This window comes from Myotis myotis, unplaced genomic scaffold (assembly GCF_014108235.1).
Source record: "Myotis myotis isolate mMyoMyo1 unplaced genomic scaffold, mMyoMyo1.p scaffold_m19_p_7, whole genome shotgun sequence".
Lineage (NCBI taxonomy): Eukaryota > Metazoa > Chordata > Mammalia > Chiroptera > Vespertilionidae > Myotis > Myotis myotis.
In genome coordinates, this window is record NW_023416379.1 from 85,795,502 (window position 1) to 85,812,400 (window position 16,899).

The following is a 16,899-nucleotide window of genomic DNA, read 5'->3' on the forward strand; positions in this document are numbered from 1 at the left end:
TGGTTGTCCTGGCATAATCATTAACAGTGTCTGGTCCAGATGCTAAATCCTCTGGCTCCTCGTGAGGAAAATGCCCCCATGTGAGCCATGCTGACCAGTTTTCCCACAGTAACATTCCGTGTGATTTTCACAGGCCACTGTACAGCGGTGACTCCGAAATGTCTCCCTCCCCAGAAAACCCTTCCCCAGAAAAATGATGACATTTTTAAATATAAAATATAAAAATGTTAACACAGATTTGATACGTTCATATCCTTTGACAGAACAGCTCCACTCCTGGGAATTTATCCTGCAGATATACAAGTACCAGGGCAAAGCTAGGCACAAGGATATCTGCGGTGGCTCTGTTTAAAATAGCAAACCCTCACAACAGCCCCAAGGCTCTCAGCAAAGATGGTGTGAAACAGCCTGGGAAGAGAGTGGGGGTGGGATGGGGTAGGGTGAATGCAGACAGCACTTGCTTTAGGCCAACCTTCCTTTTAAAATAGGTACGAAGGGGCCTTCCTGCCCACCCCCGCCCCAAACTCAGCAGGTCCCAGGGGAGGAAGAGATGGGGAGCAAGCACGCAGGAGGCGGCTAAATAATGAATTGTAAGTGTGTGTTTTCTTTGGCCAGGGCAGTCTGACCAAGCTCTGGGGGCTGCTGGGCAAACATTTTTCATATTTTAGTAGCTGGCCGATGCCCAAGGCAGTCAGAAGTTAAGTAAGCTCTGAATGAGCTGCACCCATCCTCTCCCCAGCCCCAAGAATTCTTAATGAGGTTCTAAGGCAGCAGCTTCCAGCAAAAGCGTCTTGTTGCCTTAAATATCACTCACCCTTCACTACTTTTAATGAATGCAAATGATTCAGCAACAAAACACTTAGCCTGGAGTGAAATCCGTCTTTGTGCGGCTGGGTGTACAGCCTAACTCGGGCAGGGCCCTACTGGGCGGGTGGCCCAGCAGAGCCCGAGGTGCCCAGGCTCGCCCAGGCAGACCCCTGGGCAGCAGGAGCAGACTACAGGAAGTGCTGGCACCAGAGAAGACCCCGGCCCCCTCCCTACCCCCACGACCCCCCACTCCTGCCCCCAGATGCAGACCCTCACAACTCCACCTCTTTACAACTCTGGCTCCAGGGCAGAGGAAAGTGTGAGAGGGAAAACAAAAGGTATTTCTTTGATCTAATGGAAGAGGCTGGTCTCAGGCACCTCAAAGGCCTGTCCGGTCACCACACATCCTGCATTCAAGGGCACTTCACCCCAACACGCCCACCCCTCCTCCTCTTCTTCGCCTGATGCCAGGTACCCCAGCAACCAGAACCTGAAAAGCTCCCTTGGACCGGCGCCCTCTTACACCTACTTCATGGAAGCAACAACAACAGAGACAGCATAAATAACCCAATTTACACCCTGCGTTCAGAGTTCTCCTTGGCAGCAAAAACTGAAAGCAATTTGTCAGGAGTCTAAGAGCAACTTTTAACAAATTTACTTCCAACTTGGGGCTCAGGGGGGATTTGTTGCCCGTCAGCCTGATCAACACCTCTCCGGAGGGCTGAGGCCACAGCCCGCCCCGAACAGGCAGCTGTTAACTCAGCTGCCACCGTCCTCTCCCCAAGGCCGGCAGCTAGCAGCAGGTCCTTGCAAGTCCTCTCTAGGCTTTTCTAGTCATGGATGCAAGCAAGGCATCGGGAGGCTGTGACTCAAACTGGGCAACTGGCTATCACGTGAGGACAACTGAGGGCCCAGAGGTATCACTTGGGGTACCTGAGACATAAAAGGGGCGTTAAAGTATTTGTTGACTTGGTTTGGAAAGAACCCCACTGCCTCGTTGTTTTTTAAATCCTCATCTGAGGATGTGTTTGTGTTGACTCTCAGAGAGGAACGGAGAAAGAAACATTGATGTGTACGTGCCCAACTGGGGATGGAACCCGCAACCCAGGCATGTTGCCTGACCAGGAACTGAACCCACAGCCTTTATTGGCATAGGAGAGGCCCAGTGCACAAAATTCATGCACGGGTAGGGTCCCTAGGGGCTGCCGGCGGAGGTCTTCCTTCCCATGCCTGCCTGTCACCACCACCTGACCCCGCCAGCTGGGGGGAGGACCCACGGGTGGTTGGCCAGCTGACCCCGCCCCCTGGTGAAACTCCTGGTCAAACTCCCAGTCCTAAATTTGCATGTTAGGCTTTTATTGTATAAAATGAGATGACGCTCGAACCAACAGGGCTAACCACTGCCTCCTTCAACCCTCAAGAAGGTCGAGTGCCCCAGAAGAAAATTTCACATTGAGTTTCAGAAGGTCTCCAAAAATAAGTTCTATGTCATGAAAAATGCCCTTACCATTATAGCAAAGGCTTCCAGGGAGAGAGCACTGGAATTACCTTAGCTCCTCAATAGTGTTCTTCCTGACTGTTCACAGCCCACCATCTATCTACACCATATTCTTCTTCAAAACACTGCCAAGGGAAGGTAAGAGAGGCACTCACTCCATAGAAGGGATGGGCCTCATAGACCTCGGACCTGAGTTCCTTCCTTCCTGGTGGATCCATTAATCAGCCCCTTTCCTAGCTGGGTACTGAGGGGTTAAAATTCTGGGTAAGAATACAGAAAGAATCCTGCATTCTGAAACCCCTATAAGGCAAAGAAGTGCCTAAGCCTACAAAAGTGAACATCTAGAAGGTTTGAAACAAATCTATTAAAAAAGAAAAAAGCCCTAGCCTGTGTGGCTCAGTGGTAGAGCCTCAGCCCTCCCACCAAAGGGTCTCAGGTTTAATTCCTGGTCCAAGGGCACATTTGGGAGGCAACCAGTTGATGTATCTCTCACACATCAATGTTTCTCTCCTTCCTCCTCCTCCCCTCCCTCCACTCTCTCTAAAAATCAATGGAAAAAATATCCTCGGGTGAGGATTAACAAAAAAATAATAATTTTTTTAAAGAAAAAAAAAAGCTTTGCTCTTGACATTCACTAATACATACATCTGACATCTAAACCCCGACCCCACAACCAATCCATTCTACCATCACATGAACCAGAACTCAACCAAATGCAGAACCCTCTGGCCTTTGGGCCTCCTGAGTCCAGGAGAGGAAAAGGTGTCATTCAGCAGCAAGTGTTCGGGCTGCACCAAGCAGAATGCACAGCACAAAGCAGAATGGACAATACCAGTTGTCTCCACAAAGCCTGAGTCAACCCCACACAACTGTGCCTCCTGGGAGTGGAGGAGAAAGCTAGCATCTCCTGTCTGCCTCCTGCCTGCCCCACTCAGGTCTCCATCCCCTGGCCTGCATCCTCTGTGGTACTTCTCTGCGTCCTTAATTACTCTCTTCTGGTTCTGTCTTAATTTGCCTACCAGACAGTCCATTCTTGGAGCGTGTCTCCAGTGTCCCGGAGGAATCGCCCAGCCTTTTAAACGGAGACTCTACCATCAGAGAGGAATTTTCTTTCCATAATAGACTCTTTACCCTCTTAGGGACATCTACCTCCTTTCTCTTGTGGGTATCTCTTGCCTTCTAAGGAATTAAAAGTCCCCCTGCCATACCTCCCGCCCCGAAACACACACACACACACACACACACACACACACACACACCACACACACACACACACACACACACACACACACACCATGATGCCGCCTTAAGCATCATTAGTTATTTATGTGCCAGACTTAAAAAAAACAAACAGTTTCTATTCAAAGTTACTGGTGGATGAGAAACAAAAGCAAGCCTGTAAGTAAATCACCCTCATCGCACTGCAGCTATCTTTTATTGAGCATTCACTATACGACAGACCAAGTCCTTCATATACATGGAATCTCAAAGGTGTCGCTTATTTTAAGTTGTGCCATTATTTAGGTTCCACGGAACGGTACCAATGAAACCAAAAACAATGCTACGTAACGGATGTCACAACCTGTTTTCAAAGATGTAAAACTGGAGGGAGGAAAAGAGCACCTTATACTAGCAGAGCAGCAATTTTTAACCTTCTTCATCTCATGGCACACGTAAACTAATTACTAAAATTCTGCAGCACACCAAAATATATATATATATTTTTTGCAGACCTGACACACACCAAAAGGTATAATTTTGATTCATTCCCACCAGACGGCTATTGTTGTGTTGGCTGTTGTTATTATTATTATTTTGACAATCTAAGAGAAAACAGGTCAGTGCCCCCAGACTAGCCTGGTATTGCATGTTTTAAAAATTCTTGCAATGCGCCTGTCGAATATGTTATATTGTAAATGAAATATAGTACTATCTCTCTTATTTCTCACACGATCTCTCGTGGGACCGGTATGATTACACCCATCTTACCAATGAGGACACTGAGGCTCAGAGAAGTGAAGTGAACTAAGGTGTCTCAGGGAGCAAACTGCGAAGCAGGAGCTTGGTCCCGAAACAGATTTCTGAATTTGCCTGGGGTGGCAGAGGGGGGTGGCCCGGCCTCAGACCGCCTAGGTTAAGCTGCCCCTTCAAAGGCACAGACACTTGCTTGGCTGATCCCTAAAATCATGGCCTTTGTGCCACTGCAGCATCACAGACCCTGCTCCCAGAAACAACAACAAAGGAAAACAGGTTTCCCTGGCTCCTTCCTCACAAACTGGCTGGAAGCGAGGAGGCACCTCTCAGCCAACTTGTTACATGTAAAGCACATTTAATGAGCCTTTCAAGCCCTGGGAGTGGGAGACGGAAGGGTTCATTGGAAATCTGATACTTCGGCAGCCAAGCAGAGGGAGGACAGGGCCCTTTGCATCAGCCCTGGGGGATAAACAGCATCCAAACCCCTTTGTCTGACAGAAGGAGATACTTCCTGGCGGGGCAGGAGGCAGCTATATTTTTTTATGGCAAAGCCCACCTAACAACAACCCTCCACCAGAGACCTGGCCGGGTCCTGTACAAGCCACCTCACCATAAACCCTGTGTCCGTCCCCGAACCGGCTGGGGTCCTTCTTCCCACAAATACCTGTGACTGCCATAAATGCCCCTCAACAGCCCCGTTTACTGCCCAGCCTGCCTGCTGCTAAATGAGGGCATTTGTTTCAAATTTGCAAATACCGAGCGCAGTGGAAACCTAAGTCCACTCCTGAAATGAAATGTTCTGCATTCCTCCAGGCCTGAAGCCCGTGCTTCAAAAGCTGCAAGAGGCCTGGCTGTTTACTCACTGGTGGGGCTATTGGGAGAGGTATTTCCCTGTTCCCTGAGGAGGCTGCTTTGATCCCTGCCGGTGGGAAGGGGACAGAGGGGTGCCACCCAAGCCCAGGCCAGGCTGGCCCCGGGTCCTCTGTCCCCTTTCTGGGTCTTGGCAGCAGCTTCAGGGGGCCTGGGAAAGTGAGTCTCATGGGGAGGCTCAAGTAGAGACTCGCCTAAAATTGCTGCCAGAGCCAGCAGGCCAGCTCGACAGGACCTCTTAGACCATCTTCTAAAAGCCTTTGAAACAAAGGTAAAGAGACAGCATCCCAGCCTCTTACACAGAAATAAAGGACAATAAGCCCTGGTCGGGGCGCTCAGCTGGTTAGAGTCGTCCTGATACACCAAGGTTATGGGTTCGATCCCCACTCAGGGCACATACAAGGAACGGCCAATGAATGCATAAGTAAGTGGAACAACAAATTGATCTCTCTCTCCCCTCCCTCTTTCCATCTCTAAAAATCAATAAATAACATTTAAAATAAATAAAGGGACAGACACACACACACACACACACACACACTCTCTACACCAAGGAAATCGGGTTTCTTTATCAAGGCAGGGGGCATGTGTTTACTAAATAAAAGCTTTCTGTGTTAAGGAGTTTTCAGAAACTGGGGAAAGGGGAATAAAAGACAGAGATCCTCCTGCAGGCCCCCCCAGGGCGGTTCCAGGACCCACCATTCCACCCTCCACCCCCACCCCGCCTTCTCTCAAAGCTCCTCTGGCAGGACTCCTGGGTTGGAGGAGACCAGATCACAGGTGACAATATGGCTAGCAAGTTGGACATATTTTAAATCGGTCAGTTCAACAATTAGTTTAACCTGCTGAAGTAACCAACCAGATAGAATGACTTGCTCTTTGTAGCTGGAGCTCCAAGACCAACAGCATTTCCTTGTATTTTCCCCCCTAAGGCTGCATGACAACGTTTTCTCTGTGACCTGTTTTGTTTTTCAGGAAATGAATGTGGGATCTGAAACGCCACCCTGGCACATCACCTTTCTAAGGACCTGCTGGCATGACAGGGTCCTTCTCACTCGTCTCCCAGCCAGGAAACAGCTCAGCTTTGTGCTTTTCCTAGATGAGCTAAACAGAGTCAGAACACCGAAGTGTCACTTTGCACCCTTCCATGAGAGAAGGTAAATTCCCACGTTGGAATCTGAGAACTTCAGGGGCAGAACAAACTCAGCAGGACAGCCAAGAGCAGTCACAGCTCAGCTAAAGGGAGACAGACCTGGCCCCAAAAAAGCCTCCATCTCCTGCAACGTCAGAGGTCATTGTCCCACCTCTCTGGAACCTCTTGAGAATTCAAAGACTTCGCCTCCAGCCCAGCTGGTGTGGCTCAGCGGTGACTGTCGACCTAGGAACCAGGAGATCACGGTTCGATTCCCAGTGAGGGCACAGGCCCGGGTTTCGGGCTCGATCCCCACTGTGGGGTGTGCAGGGGGCAGCCAATCAATGATTCTGTCATCACTGATGTTTCTCTCTCTCTCTCTCTCTCTCTCCCTCTCCCTTCCTCTCTGAGATCAATAAAAATAAATAAATAAAAAAGACTTCGCCTCCAAAGTCAGAAATGAAAGGGAAACCTACATCCATTGTATCCCTACTATGTGCCAGGGTCTTTACCACTAAACTCGGGCACATCTATCCATACAAAAGCAGTTAGAGACGGCAAACTAGTAATAACCACAGCAGGGATGACTCTCTACCACCTACGTGGTCTGCACCAGGCATCACCCAGTGTGCAGCGCCCAGCAGGCACACTGGTCTGGAATGTGGCAGCTCACCTGCAAGCTGGGGCCTGTCACTGCCTGTGACCTTCTAGAAGCACCAGGCGAAGAGTCTAAGGACCCGTGGGTTCAAGAGAAAAGCTCAAATCCTGGGGATTTGGGCCCAGTATATCCTGGACTTCTAGGTTACATACAGTCTGACTGTAACTCTAAAAAATGTAAAGATGTATACAAACTTCAGAATGGGCCATTGGAAACCTTAACCTGACCTGTAACAAAAACGGGAGAAAAATGGTCTGTGGCCCTAAAGATCTCTCCAAATATGTTATTGATACACTCCTTATGCAGAAAGAACGAAGGTTACTCCTCCCTCTGATTCTGGCTGGACGGCTCCTAAACCTACTCAGAGAGTGAGTTATCTCATCTGCAAAATCCACTCCCCAGAGATGACCCGGTTCCAAGGCATGTGCGTTCGACATTTCATAGCTTCTAGTGAGGACACACTACGAGGACATGTGAGCACAGGGAATCGGCTCTATTATCAGCCCCGCAGTCCTGAGCAGATCACACTCTGCCTTGGTTTCTGTGCCTGTCAAATGCCTCCCCCCCCCTCCCCCTCCAAAACAAAACAAAAACCCTGCATCCTCGTCCTGCCCTCTGAGCCGAGTTGATAGGATCAAATGTCAGTGTGAGTGAAAGCAATTCCTAAACTGCAAAGCTGGGTACAGTCGCTGGTGATTACAGAGGAGCCTCTCCCAAAGCACACCCAGCCCCTGCTTCCCAACATTAAGCCTCCCTTCAGTGGCCTCCTGTCTGTGCAAAAGGCAGTAGCCCCTCAAATACCTGAGAGGACTAACCAGGTAAGTATTTCTGCCTTCTCTTACTAGGATAAGAAATCTCTCTCTCTCTCTCCCCCTATCCCCCACCCCAACCCCCTCTATCCCCCCACCCCCAAATTTACTCAAGCCTTTCCATTCTCCTTTGCACCCAGGGAATTATACCCACAGCACCAGTTGATCAAGTCTAAACGCATCTGTGCCCACGCACTAGAGATTCCAGAATAAAATGCAGCCCTCCGATTAAAGTGCTCTCCCCAAACCAAAGGCCAGGAGGGAGCCTGTAAGTGTGGCAGAAACACGGCTGGAGGGTGTCCATGGCAATCCTGGGTCGGGTCAGTCTTGAAGGTCAGGGTCACAGTAAAGGGTCCTCCAAGGTCTTCTGCTCTCAAGTTGAGGCCCAGGCGGTGGGTGGGACTTGCCCAACGTCATTCGAACAGTCTGGGGCAAATGTGGGGGTAGGGTCCAGTCTCCCAACTCCCAGCCTGGTCAGTGTTCCTTCAGTGCCTCCCCAGGGTACACTGAACAAGAGCCCATCCAGACCGAGGCCCCTTCTCTGTGACTGACGTCATTTCCACTACAGGACTTCCTCTAAGTCAGAAATGCCCCAACGTGTTCTGTGGGGCCACGGGAGGCCCAGGGGTGCCCAGGCAGAGGGGCAAGCCTGAAGCTCCTCATTAACTGTGAAGGAAACGCTGAGCAGCCCTGCCCCTCTGACCCGAAGACTCAGCCAGCCTTCTCTATCAATGACCACAGAGGCTAAAAGCCTCCATCTGCAAGGCAGCAAAATCCTCTGGCGGGGAGAGGAGCCCAGACACAGGCTGAGACCTCAGCAGCCACAGGCACATACTGCAGAGCGGGCGCAGCCAGGGCCCCACCCTCCCAGGCTTCTCCTACCACCACAGGAGGCAGGACAGCAGTGAAAAGCGTTCACCTGAAACATTCTTAGAAGTCACCGATCTCACCGTGGTCCATGGGACGCAAACAGCCGCCGGTTGCAAAGCCCTCATTGCAACGGGACGGTCACGTCTGACTGTGCAGGATGTGCAGGCTCTAGGTGCCGGGCCGTCGCGGCACGGCCTGTGCTCCACGAGCCACGGCCCGTGTCCTGGTGCAGGGCTGCGTTCACTCGGGGGAACGGTGCCTCGTTCTCCTGTGCACAAAGGCACTGTGTGAGCTAGTGGCTGAGACACCTCGGCAGTCCCCAAAGCAGCCAAGCATCCTCCTCCCTGCCCACCACCCCAAGAAGCAGACAAAGGAGAGCCAGTGTATGCTAGTGCCCACTCTGACCACCTTCACCACCCCCAGGGAGACCACACAGCACCTCAGGAACCTCCATGGCGCTGACAGAAGTTCCCACAAGTTACACAGAGTGACCGACCGGGGAAACCCCCACAGCCACCCCGTGAGGACAGAAGCCCCTCCCCAGGCTGCGAGAAGCCGCGCACTGCCCGCTCCCTGGAAAAAGTCAGCATGCCGGGGAGATGGTGGCCCTGCGCCAGCGCTGACCACCCTGGGGAGGAGCGGCTGTTGGGACAGACGGAGGGAGAATTCCCACCAGGAAATGCACAGTGGCTGTGCCCACATTTCTGGGCTGCTGTTAGAATACTGAGACCCATTCAGAAAAATCTGTGCTTTCGAACGAGGAAACCATTTCTAGAGCTGCCTGTCAAGAGCGACTTTGTTGAGCCCCTGCAAACCATTCTAGAGACTGAGGACTGGGAAGAGAAGCTGACACCGTGCGTAAAGGGATGCAGAGGGTCAGGGCAGTCTCCGGGAAGGGACATCAGGGCTGGCCAGAGGGGCGGCTTCGCTGGGCAACCATCTCCACAGCCAGGAGCACCAGCCTGCAGGGCAGGGACCAGCCTCGTTTGCATTTTGCAGAGAGGACACTAAGGCTGGGAAGGTGAATGGAGCCGCTTAGGGTTGTGTGGGGAGGCAGCAACGGAGCCAGGACCAGAACAGACAAGGGCAAGTGCCACAGGATCCTAGATGTCACCACTCTTCCTTGATCGTGCCTGGATGTTGACGAATTATAACAAGGGCCACCCAAGTTTTCAGGCGCCTGGTCCAATGCCCTTATGCAGCCTACAGCTACTAGCTAGCAACCCTCTCTCCTCTCTGAAGCCCTTCCCATTTGCACCTGCATCGTTGACTTACCATCGTACACATTCTGGAATGTTCTTCTATTCCACTGAGCACAATTCCAAATGGTGTCTTTCTTTATACTTCATCTAATTCACATCTCTCCATCTTGTCTCCTTCTTGCCTCCTTCCCCACCTGAGACAGCGTCACCCATAGAAGAGCCTCCAACACTTTTAACTGACTTGCTCCTGAGCCCCTTGACATTAACACCAACCTCTTTCTCATCACCACACCTCTCCTTAGACGGACAAATTCTCCTCAGGGCCACCCAGTGGGTCTCAAACTTGAGAGAAGGTGAGAATCTCCTGGGAAGCTCCTGTAAAATGCAGTTTCCTTTTGAGATCTGAACTATGTAACTGGATTAGCTATTCAAAAAATACAACATAATCTAAAGAAACTGAAATGCACCTTCTACTCCTGCCCCAAACAATTCTGATGGGCAAGTCTGCAGGAAAGCCCAGGCAACCCAAATGTGAATCAGTACCTAGGGTTACCTGCCCTCCACCATATTCACAGATGGTCTCTGGACCACATTTTTGAGAGAAACTAGTCTACACTGTACTTCCTTACCTGTGGCTCATCATCCAACCCCAGGACTCAGGACCCAGTCACATATACACCTAAACCGGCAGGGGCATATCCTACTCGTCATGATGGTCGAAGCGCCTGGCAGGAACTTGGGATCTGCAGGACCCCAGGGAGACTGCACTCCACTCAGCTGTGCATTCATTCCGTGTTAATGCGCCCAGGGACACAAGAGCGTGGAGAACCCAAACGAAGCAGCAAGAGGGGAAAGGCGCCTTTGTACGTCTACCCTTCCAACAAAGCTCCCTCCCTGCCCCACTGCTGCTGGCAGGAAAACGGCCCAAATCCAGAGAAGAAAAGAGGATGGAAAAAGTGACATACTACAGAGGGCTTCCTCAAACCGCTGATGAGCTGCAGCAGCTCCTGTGCCAGCTCCACCAAAGCGCCGGGGGCTCGGCAGGGCCAAGTGTGCACGCAGCAGTGAACTCAGAGAACCCCAAGACAGGACTCTAACCCAGCCACCACGGCAGAACTTCCACCCACAAAAAAGGACCAGGCAGTGGGGGGCCAGAGCAGGGAGTGAAGAAAGAGGCAGGCCGGCAGCTGGAAGGCAAAGCTAGAGCCCTCACCGGCAGCCAGGCAGCCACAAACGGGGGAGCCTGTAACCCCACCATGTGGCTCTGCGGGGGGAGGGGGGGGAGCAGCAGAAAGGCATATTACTGAGGTTAGGGAGGCCATGGGAGGCCAAGGGAGGCCAGGGGACCCAGGGTCCTAATGACCCCTTCTTCCATTAGGAAAACACCAAAGACTTAATCCCTGGCCCCAAACTGCTGCTGGCTCACAAATTAAGTCTGAACCAGCCAATCTCCATCCCAGATGAATCTCACAGAAAATGCACTGGTTTAAACACAAACTCACACAAACCCCTTCATCACTCCAAAACGTGAAATGCTCCAACACGACTCTCAAGGCCCAGTGAAGACGTCACCTCCCTTTAGGAACCAACTGTATTCCTGAAAAGTCGTCCACTGACCAAATTACTGCCTAACAAATTCAATTTCTCCACTGGCTTTCATTATAAAATAGACACATGCTCCTCTGAGAAAAACTGAGACTCCAAGAGGAACAGAATATCACACTAATGTGAACCTTTTAGAGTCACCCATTTCTTTTAAAAAAATTTAAATCCTCACTGGGAATATGTTTTTTATTTTTAGAGAGAGAAAGGGGGAGAGAGAGAGAGAGAGAGAGAGAGAGAGAGATGGAGAAACACATCGATGTGAGAGGGAAACGTTGATGTGGGCGGTGGCCCACACTCACACACCCTGACCAGGGATCAAACCCGAAACCCAGACGGTCGCTCAGTGGTTAGAGCACCGACCAAAGGGTTGCAGGTTCGATTCCCGGTCAAGGGCACATAGCTCAGTTGCAGGTTCCCCAGCAATCAATCAATGTGCCTCACATCGATGTCTCTGTCTCTCTCTCTCCCTCCCTCCCTCCCTCCCTCCCTTCCATCTCTTTCTCTCCCCTCCTCCCTCTCTTCCAATCTCTCTAGAAATCAATGGGAAAAATATCATCAGGTGAGGATTTAATAAAAAAAAAAAAAAAAAAGCTGAAACCTAGGTATGTGCCCTGACCGGGAATAAACCCCACCTCCCTTTGGTGTAAGGGACAACGCTCCAACCAGCTGAGCCACCTGGCCAGGGCTAATGTCACATATTTAATGGACAAGTATCCTAAAAGAATTTGATTCAAATTCAATCCAGAGTGAGGTCATTTTTAAATACACACATCACACCAAAGAGTATGCACATGAACTGGCTCACTCTCCAAACACTGCAAGATCCAGGGCCCCTACTTTGTCCTGCTGCAACCAGAGTTTCTGTGTAAGGAGAGATGCCTAGAGCAGGACTTCTGGAACTCGGGGGAACAGTCAGCAGAGGAGACTGCTAAAACGTAGTTTGGGATTCTGATTCACGCTCCCAGGAAATGCTGATGCCACTTGTCCTTGGACCTTATTTTGAGTGGCAAAGTTGTGGATAATCAAGGCCCCTACCCAGTTCACGGTTTTTAAGCTGTGGCCTTCCCAGGCAGGTCGGCTTCATATGTAGAGGTGGCTGCCCGCGCCCAGGAACTCTTGGAGAAGGCCAGTAGCCACATCAAAACTCAGAAAGCACCACAAAGAACAGCCAGCCCAGAAACAGAGGAGGAAGAGCTGGTCCCGTGACTGGGTCACGGCAGAGCAGACACAGGGAGGAACAACAGGCACCCCAACCCAGAGAAGCTGAAAAGGGCACACGGACCCAACGCCTAGAGGCAAAGGGGCTGTTCACCTTTGCCCTTGGCTACTCTGCCATCTACCCAAAAGGTGCATCGACCTTTTTAATAAACCAAATACGGACCCATTATAAACCACTGTACTGAATTCTAAAGGGAGAGCCCTTCAGTAAATGAAAACCCAACGCCTAAATATATGGGACAAAAATATGGAAGGTGTCCAGAAGTTCATCAGGCATCCACTTTCTGGCAGGAGAGAGAGGACAGTTTGGGGGATGAAATGGAGGTAGAGCTGGGCCAAGGAGAGATGGGGAGCCATAGCTGATTTGACTCAGGGGATAGAATGCCAGCCGGCGGACTGAAGGGTCCTGGGTTTGATTCCAGTCAGGGGCACATGCCCTATGTTGCGGGCTCAATCCCCAGTGGGTGGCATGCAGGAGGAACAATGATTCTTTCTCATCACTGATGTATCTCTCTTCTCTCCTCTCTCTCCCTCTCTCTCTCTCTCTCTCTCTCTCTCTCTCTCTCTTTCTCTTTCTCTTTCTCCCTTCCTCTCTGAAATCAATAAAAACAAATTTTTTTTAAGAGAGAGAGAGGAGGGGAGGCAGTCGATGACTGGGGACTGGCCAGAGGGGAATGAAAGGTCTGAGGAGCCATGTGTGTTTTAGGCGTCAGGAATGAGACTGGTTGGGTGGAATGGAGGGTTCCAGTTGGTGGACAATGTTTATTGTTGGGGTGACTGTAGAGCTGGAAAGGTATGTTGGAAGCACACCACAGGAGAGGAAGAACAAGAAAGGAGGCCTTTATATACTCATCACATTTAATCCTCAGCACAACCCCAGGAAGTAAGTACCTTTACAGAGGAGGCCAACTGTGAGGTCAAGAGATTTGCCCAGGACACAGGGCCTGTCAGAGTTGGAGTTGCTGTTTTGCCAAACATTTCATCTCCACCACTCAACCCTGCTCTGGGCCCCAGGCGCTTGACTGGATCCTTTGGCAAGCGCGGTGCCGGGATCACCGGGGCCCTCCCACTGTCCTTCCCAACATCTAAGAAAGCCCATCACTGATAACAAGCAACTCCTAAGCCTGAATTACAGGCTGCAGAGCCTCGAGGAGTCTGCAGAACAGCCTCTCTCAGAACTTCAGCCTCTCTCAGAACGTGACAATTTTACTTCCCCAAAGAAACAAGAGCCTGGAGGAAAGACTGGCGGGGGGGTTAGGGGGTGGGGGGCGCCGATGGGAACGGGGATGGGGAATGACCACAACTGACCAAGCAGTTGGGGCCCAGAATCCCAGGTTGCAAATGTTAAGCCCTCTCCTCCTCCTCCTCCACCACCACCATACTTATCACAACAGGGATCTCAAAGTCTGGAAAGTTACTCAGCCGTTTACAGCGTCATTACCCGAACTTCAGAATGGTCTAATCCACAAGCCCAGCCACCTAGTCCCAACCTAGTCCCTTACTCCAACCTTATTAACAGCGGGGTCTCCCTACAACTCCGGCTAATTACACAAACAAGGAGATGGGAAAATCTACTGTAATCTATTTAAAAATCACTGCCCCCTGGTCATGCCGGCCAGGGGTGGGTTGGGTCCCCCAATTTCACTGGAAGACAGCAGGCGCCGAAGCCTTGGCTGAAATTGTTTACAGCACATGGACAGTCCCACACCAGGGCACATTTGGTGGAACTGATTTAAGGCTCTCATTAAAATGTTCCTTTGTTGAGCCCAAGACATCCCCCCACCCCCAGAGGAGATTCCAGACCTCCAGCCCTCGGCCTGCCCTAACTTCCCCCACAAAAGCCCCCCCCCCCCTAAACACCAGTCACCGGATTAACATCCATTACCATCAGAGTCCTCTTCTCACGGAAGGAATTGAGCATTTGTTGCACAAGAGCCCCGTTTCCACCAGAATCTGCCCTAGACTCCAGAACTCGAAACATCCGCGGCGAAGGCAGCCATGTCAGGCGACCCGCAGGCCCAGACCCCAAACAGCTGGCTGACCTAGGAAGCCTGTGAGCTCGGGCTGCTCACCCATATGGCTGGGCCCCCCATCCTGGCTGCGCAAAAAAAAAAAAACTTCCATACTTCCTCTGGGAGCAGATGTGGGTTCTGCCAGGAGCCATAACCACCCCACATCACAAGGAACACAGGGCAGCTCCAGAAACACCTCCCACAAATCCCTGGAGCCTGTTCTTACCCCTGGGTCCTGGGCTACAATCATCTCTCCTTTTACAACCAGGGGTGGCCGAGATGTTGATTCCATGGGCACCAAAACCCCTCAGCAGCCAGCAGCCAGGAAGATGTCAGAAAAGGCCATTCTCTACCCCCACCCTGCCTAAGGCCACTCTTCAAAGGAAGGCAGTGATGAGCTCGGACCAGGTCCCCGGAGCAGGGCTCCCCAGGGAGGGTGGCTGCCACAAGCATCCTCCAAGTTTGTGGTTTATTGAAGGGAGAAGGATGGGGGCCTACTGCCAGTCCAGGCTGTGCAGGGAGTTTGATGCTTTCCTGTAAAGCACTTCCATACCGCAGGGGTGACTCTCAGGTGTGACCCGGGCAGGGAATACAGGCAGGGAGGGGGTGAGGGGGTGAGGGGGGACAGGGGTGAAGAGGTAAGGGGGTGAGGAGGGAAAGGGGTGAGGGGGTGAGGGGGTGGGATCCGATCCTGTCTGTCCCGGAGAGAGGGCCACGCCCTCGTGGAAATGCTGAGCGCTTGAAGAAAAGGCAGATGGAACTCTGCCTGCCTGGCCTGTAGAAAGCGGGGTTCGCTTCCTCGGGGAGGAGGCACAGGATGGGAATCCAGGAAGGAGCAGCGCAAGCCCCGTCCGCACCTTTGCAGGCCGGCCATGCCCGATCTTGGCAGCGGCCTTCACACATTAGTCACCGCGACAGCCTGGGACTCCGCTCCCCAGATTCCGCCCCGGCTGGGAGTGGGCTCGGGCCCAGGAGCTGGAGGAGATGGGGCGGCCCTGACTCCCCCTTCTCCCGCCCTCGCCACAGGGCCAGCAGGGCCGGCAGGGGTCCGGCTTGGCCCCGGAGCGGGGCGAAGGGAAGCCGGGGGCGCCGGGCCGGCGGAGGTAACAAAGCTGCCGCGCGCCGCAGGTCGGTCCCGCAGCTGGCCCCGGGCCGGCCGCCCTCACCTGGGCTGAGCCCGCCAGGGGCACCCGTCTCCCCCGCCGCCAGCCACCTCGCTGCACCCCCCGAAGTGGGGGTAGTCGTTTTTCTCCCGAAAATAAACTCCCCCCCGGGGCCCGGGCGCCGGCAACTCCCGGCAGCTCCGAGCACAACTCTCCGCGGAGGCCGGGAAACTCTGTGGGAGCCGGACCGCGACCTCGTGGACGTGGGTGGCAGAGGGTCCCCCGCCGACCGCGTCCGCTCAGGGCTGGGCCGCCTCCCAGCCGCCGGGACCCCGCGCCCCGGGCAGCCTCTCCAGGGTGTCTTCTCCGCTCCCGCCGCCCAAACCCGTGCCCCGGGCGCCCCCTGGTAGCAGCGGGGCTCCCGCGCGCCCGAGCCCGCTCCCCCAGCTCGCCGCACTCACCTCCCAGCAGCGGCAGCAGCAGGACGCTGAGCAGAGGCAGCCGGCGGGGGCAGCTCGGGGCGCCCCGCGTTCCCATCACGGGGGCTCGGGGAAGGCGGCGGGCGGGCGGACGCGCGGACTGCGCTCCGCGGCGGGCCCCGGAGGCCGAGCGCACCGAAGCGCGGGCGCCGAGGCAGCAGCCGGAGCCGGAGGCGTCCCTCACCGGAGCCGCGCGCGCCCGGTACCTCCGAGTCCTCGCGCGTCTCCGCCGCCGCCGCCAAGCCCCGCCCCACGACGCCCCCTCCCCGCCGCCGCCGCGCGGCGCCCCGCCTCCTCAACGCCCCCTCCCCGTCGTGGCGGGGCGGAGCTCGCGGTTGGGGGAGGGGTCTGGAGCTGGATCCCGGGCGGAGGGCGGCCCCGGAGAGGGCCCGGGACCAGAGCGCGGTGGAGTGAGAGGCTGTGCCTCCGCCTGATCTGCGAGGACGCGGGCACCGTAGGGACTTTTGATTCCGTGACCCCTGGGGAGGATGTCAGCTCGGGGCCTTCCAGGGGACTCTGACCAACAGTTCCCCCAAGCCCGCGGGTGGGAGGGAACTTTGCAGCCTGAATCCTTAGCCAGACCTAGAACAGACGGCTATCCTTGGTGTCCCCCACGCAGGGTAACCTGGAGGTACGGCGGAGCCCAGGAGAGATGTGGGACC

General features: G+C 53.5%; 1 protein-coding gene across 4 annotated transcripts in view; it reads right to left on the bottom strand.

Annotated features, from left to right (window-relative positions):
- Positions 1-16,476, bottom strand: part of PTK7 (protein tyrosine kinase 7 (inactive)) — a 63,330-nt gene extending 46,854 nt beyond the window's left edge. For 3 of the 4 annotated variants that reach the window (XR_004968797.1, XM_036317018.1, XM_036317020.1), the window contains exons 1-2: positions 16,220-16,476; positions 8,668-8,886 (exon numbers count right to left, since the gene is read on the bottom strand). Coding sequence is in view for 3 of the 4 variants with exons in the window: in XM_036317018.1 (XP_036172911.1) it covers positions 8,668-8,886; positions 16,220-16,295 (295 nt within the window). In the remaining variant the exon portion in view is untranslated. The remainder of the gene's footprint in view (positions 1-8,667; positions 8,887-16,219) is intronic. The other variant, XM_036317019.1, reaches the window with a different exon arrangement.
- Between the last annotated feature and the right edge of the window lie 423 nt (positions 16,477-16,899).